The sequence below is a fragment of the Phalaenopsis equestris genome, unplaced genomic scaffold (assembly GCF_001263595.1).
Source record: "Phalaenopsis equestris unplaced genomic scaffold, ASM126359v1 Scaffold000174, whole genome shotgun sequence".
Classification (NCBI taxonomy): domain Eukaryota; kingdom Viridiplantae; phylum Streptophyta; class Magnoliopsida; order Asparagales; family Orchidaceae; genus Phalaenopsis; species Phalaenopsis equestris.
The window spans coordinates 850,390-855,466 of NW_018164616.1; the positions used below are offsets into that span (position 1 = coordinate 850,390).

The 5,077-nt window shown below is 39.9% G+C and overlaps 1 protein-coding gene across 1 annotated transcript; it reads right to left on the reverse strand.

Moving 5' to 3' along the window:
* Positions 1 to 1,889: 1,889 nt before the first annotated feature.
* Positions 1,890 to 3,572, reverse strand: LOC110022160. The gene has a single exon (XM_020720976.1). The coding sequence runs from the start codon at positions 3,570 to 3,572 to the stop codon at positions 1,890 to 1,892; it is 1,683 nt and encodes a 560-aa protein (XP_020576635.1).
* Between the last annotated feature and the right edge of the window lie 1,505 nt (positions 3,573 to 5,077).

The window sequence follows — 5,077 nt, forward strand, 5'->3', positions numbered from 1 at the left end:
TTCCTATATATATATATATATAAACACACACACAAGGTGAAATATGCCTATGCATGAACTTCTAAGAAATAAACATGAGTAATATTTTCTTGTGCCCGTTTGGAACAGCTTATAAGTACAGCGGTGTTTTTTAAGACACCGTCTAACCGTTTTGTTTGCGAGTTTTGAAAACGCTATTTGCTGCATTTGTGTTTTTTACACTAAATGTAGGCCGCGGGTCGACCGCAAACCGCGTTTAAGGATAAACTGTTTACCCTGAAACACACAAACTGCACCAAAACAGCGCAAACCGCGTTTCAGGATAAATTGTTTACCCTGAAACACACAAACTGCACCAAAACAGACCCTAAATGTTTGATTACAATGTACGTAAATATGATAGTTTTGGGGTTAGACATGTAAATACATAAGATTTGTTCGGCCCTTCTAAAATTTAGATTTTAATCTCTTCACCATCTAAGAAGTTTAGGCTACGAAACCTTTTGAAAAAAAAAAAAAACTTAAATAAATAATAAAAATGCTGCAAACATTCTATTATGAAAATAATTTAATTTATGCATCACCCTCTCATTGCACTTTTAACAAAATAAACCCATCCTAATCCTTTTTTTCAACTTGTGCCCCCCCCCCATCCAAAATCTGCAACAATAACTTATTTCGTAATATTCTCACTTAAATTTCATTAATCTTCACATAAATGTAGTTTGAAACTTTATAACCAGCCATATATTTTATTTATCTCAATTTTAATTTAATACATGAGAAAAAATCATTATAATTAAATTTAAGTCTAATTATTTTTTTATACAATTTTATCATATTAAGTTGTCACTTCAAGCTTCAACTTTTTATTCAAAAAATATTGCATTATAATTTATGCTCAGTTTTTGTATTTCTTAGATAAATAAAATATTATTTTTCCAATATATCACACAAATTTTAAAGCTAACTTAATAGTTTTGATTATCCCAATAATAAAAATTTAATCAAAATATCTTAGCATTTATAAAAAAAATCTCTAATAAATATGGAAGTCTTCACTTAGAAAAATCAAATATATTTTTTTTGTTAATATATGCAAAAACAAAAAGAATAGTATGTGATGGTTGTACACCTTTCTACTACATATATAGTGTGGTGCAATACATATCGCCTTTCGCAAGTACTTGGAATATACTCATAATGTACACTCTCATAATAGATATATTTGTATATACATCACAACTGCTAATACAAATCTCAAAACATTCAAATGGTCAAGATGACAGCCATACAATCAAGGAGTCCTACCACATACTGCTATACGATCGAGAATCAACCAACACATTGCTTCGAGATATTTAAGCGCAATGTCACACCGATAGTCCTGGTCGACTGAGATGCATACATGAATTCTTGATTGCAGCAGATCGATCGACCCGCCTTTACTGCAGCAGACGAATTCTACATTTGACTTGGCGCATCGGCCAACCAATCCATCGCTCAGTCACCACTCAACCAGTCCCTTCAATCGGCTAAATTCAAGCATGTCGACCGATCGATTACCGCCATGATAAAATTCAATTAGCAATTTCCAGAACAATTCCCTCATTTTTGTATATGTACATAATAAATTTTTATAAAGAAGGAAAAATATGAATAAAGAGACATTTCACCGACTCTCTCAATCAGCAACCCCTAGAAGTTATGGTTCACCAGTCTTATGGTTCACCAGTCTTTTCTCTTCTATTTCACTCGTAAAGAAGGGGAAAATATGAATAAAGAGACGGTTTCACCGACTCTCTCCATCAGCAACCCCTACACGTTATGGTTCACCAGTCTTTTCTCTTCTATTTCACTCGATCCCCAAAGGCCCAAACTCTCTGAATATGTACACAAAGGACGTTTTACTATTCATCACCATCCGCAGAAGCATCTTCACCGCCGCACTTCTCCTTAACCCCATCAAACAGCCCAACTCTACCCATCTGCTTACGAATCATCCGCACAGCACTGCACGGCACAACCCCACCAAATCTTCCCCTCTTCCCCTCATAATAACCGAACCACCAATTCAAAAACGACAAACAATCCATCAAACTCTCCTTCGCCATCCCCTTCATGTCGTAACCCTGCGCACGCCACCACAAACTCTTCCCGTGCGAGTTCGCCGGCTCCGACAGCGCTAACGCTCGCGTGGAGTCGCTGATCGCCGCATCCGCCTCCCCAATCATAACCTCACACTTTGCCCTGTTGCTGTATATCACCATTCTCTGTTCTCTCTTTCTCAGAGGACACTCCATCAACGCCTCCGTATACATCTCTATGGCTCCCTCCACGTCGCCGACCCGAAACCTCTGGTTCCCTTTCCTTTTCAGTTCTCTCGAAAGTTTCCACCTTTGTTCTGTTTCTTCCAAGCTCATTTCTGCCTCCTTTTTGGTTCTCTGTATCAATGCGGTTAGTGGAAGAGAGTTGGTAATCTTTTCTCCGAGATGCTCTCTAGAACCGAGTCGCCGGAGCTCAGCTAGGTCGGTTAGGTACGGCGAGGTGATCGGGAAGACTTGGTTGTGAGTGACTGGATCGTTCAGTAGAAGGAGAAGACAGTCTATTCCCATGTATTGCCAGTCGTCTGATGAACGGGAGAGATTACAGAGGCTTTCGACGGCTTCTACACAACCGGCGATTGCGGTTCGGCCGAGCACGCTCCGGCAAAGAATTCGCATCAAACCGACTCCCGCAGGGGAGTCGCCATTCGCCAATCCACCCCACATATTACAGACCTTTTTCAAAAAGTTTGCATTTTCGGTGACGATGATTCGATGCCACTTGAAATCTCGCCAGGCGAAGCAGGAAAGAAGGTAGATTGACCAGGTCTGAAGTTGGCCGGCCCATTGCTCTGCTTTCATCGCCTCCATATCGGCTCCGCCGAGCCCACGAGTGAGGAGATCTCTCTGGTATCTCTGTCTCGGCGAGGAGAACACGGTTTCGATCGAAGTGGTGGCGAGATGAATTGAAAACGGGATGATGATGTCAGCGCCGTGAAGCTCGACGGCGGGGAAAGTGTTGTCGAAGCTGGCGAGGTGGCCGAGAGCCCGAACGGCGGCGCGCTGTTCCATCCAAGTCAAGGAGCCGCGGAGCAGAGAGAGCAGAGGAGGGAGACAGCCGGATGATATGGCTAGAGAAGCCAGAGTTGGGTGGCGGAGAGTGAAGGAGCCGAGTATGTGTGCGGCGTAGTAAGGGATGTAGATGTTTTGGTGGCGGTGGAGCCATGAGGGATTGGTGAGGGATTTGGTGATGAGGAGAGAGCAGCAGAGGAGGAGGCCTGATGAAGGGAGGATGGGGTCGTCTGGTTGAGTCATGGCGTAGGTCCAGAGAGCGCTCATGATGAGAACTTGGGAGGGGTCGTCGTCGTTGTGAGGCATTGAGCTGAACACGGAGGTTAGGGATGATTGACGGCGGTGGGTCTTGGGGTCTTCCATGGCGAGGAAGAAGGATGAGATGAAGGGATTGGTGTGAATGTTTTCCGAATCGGGTTGGGAGGAGGATGGTTGTTGCTTCTTCTTCTTCTTCTTCGTTGTGCTGGGATTCTCCATGGATTGGTGGTTAGTTTGCAGCTCAGGAGTAGACATTTGAAGGTATATATATAGTGGTTAATTTAAGTTATATATGTTTATATGCATGAGTGTTTTGATGAAATGGGTGGCCAAGGATATTTTATAGAATGGAGATTGATGATTCATGAGTGATGTTTTATAAATGAGATAATAAAGATATTAAATATTAATTTAGTTGGTTTTTTGAGGAATGAAAGCTTAGAGATGATTTTATAAATAAATAAAAAAATACTTAAGCCATTTGGTTTTTTTTTTTCGTTACTTTATTTATACTTTTACTTTAACCAAAATATATTTCATAAAAAAAATACTTAAGAGATGAGGTTGTGTAGGTTCAGCCAATTAAGTAATTAGATACAGAAGCAATAAACTCATATATATATAAAATATTTAGATTATCATGTAACATCCCAGTTGTAGTAAGACTAGAAATGTAATATCATATATTGTACCCTTAGATGCCTTAATGTGAAAATCATTTTATGACAAATAAATCATAGACAAGGCAATTATATTATTCATTATTGTTCTTTTCTCTCTTTTCCTTTTGATACGTCGCCATTAAATTTTCATCATTTGACACGAATCTCGATGCAATCTTTTGAACAACAAAATTCAAAGTTCAAATAAAACTCATCTAGAGTTCGATTTCAGCTAATTAATGATCAAACTGATCGGCTTGATGAGACATATCTAATGATATCAAAGTCAGTCTAATTCGAGTCAAATCAGACTTAGGCCAAGTCATTAAAATATTCTTAAAAGATTTTAAACACATTTGAAAGGTCGAATGTTTGTCAAATCTGGCAAGTTTATAGTCGAATTGAGCGTCTCGACAAGACATTATTCAATGAGCCCTAGATCACTCAATGATGACATCATTAAAGCATCTAAATGTCTATTAAATATCATCTGATTGAAAGAAGCTATCTGGACAATTAGATGAGCGTCTCGACAAGACATATTCAATGAGCCCGAGATCACTCAATGATGACATCATTAAAGCATCCAAATGTCTATTAAACATCATCTGATTGAAAGAAGCTATCTGGACAATTAGATCAAAATGATTCATATTCCTGCATTAATTTCACCCATAACACTACAAATAGATCCCTACCCCTCACATGAGGGAGAGTTGAAGCCTAAAGATAAAGCCCGAGACCTTAAGGAGGAGTTGCACACCGCCGATAGATGTCGATCATCGTCAACTGCCGTCGACCACCGTTGATTGCCGTCAACCCTTGTCGACAACCGTAGCCCATCATCGACAATCATCGTCCATTGTAGACCACCACCGACCAAACACTGTCAGTCAATGTTATAACTTGAAAAATATAGTAATTATTTCTTGTATGTGGGACAAAAGCTCATTACTATAGTTCATGTGCCAACAATGATCTACGTGGTCATCAGTTCATGAAAATTGGGTGGCCTACGGACATCATTCATAATAGTTCTAACGACCTACGAGGTCATCAGCT

Excerpts from the sequence above, each read along its gene's own strand:
- LOC110022160 (XM_020720976.1), bottom strand. The coding sequence starts at position 3,572 with ATGGAGAATCCCAGCACAACGAAGAAGAAGAAGAAGAAGCAACAACCA.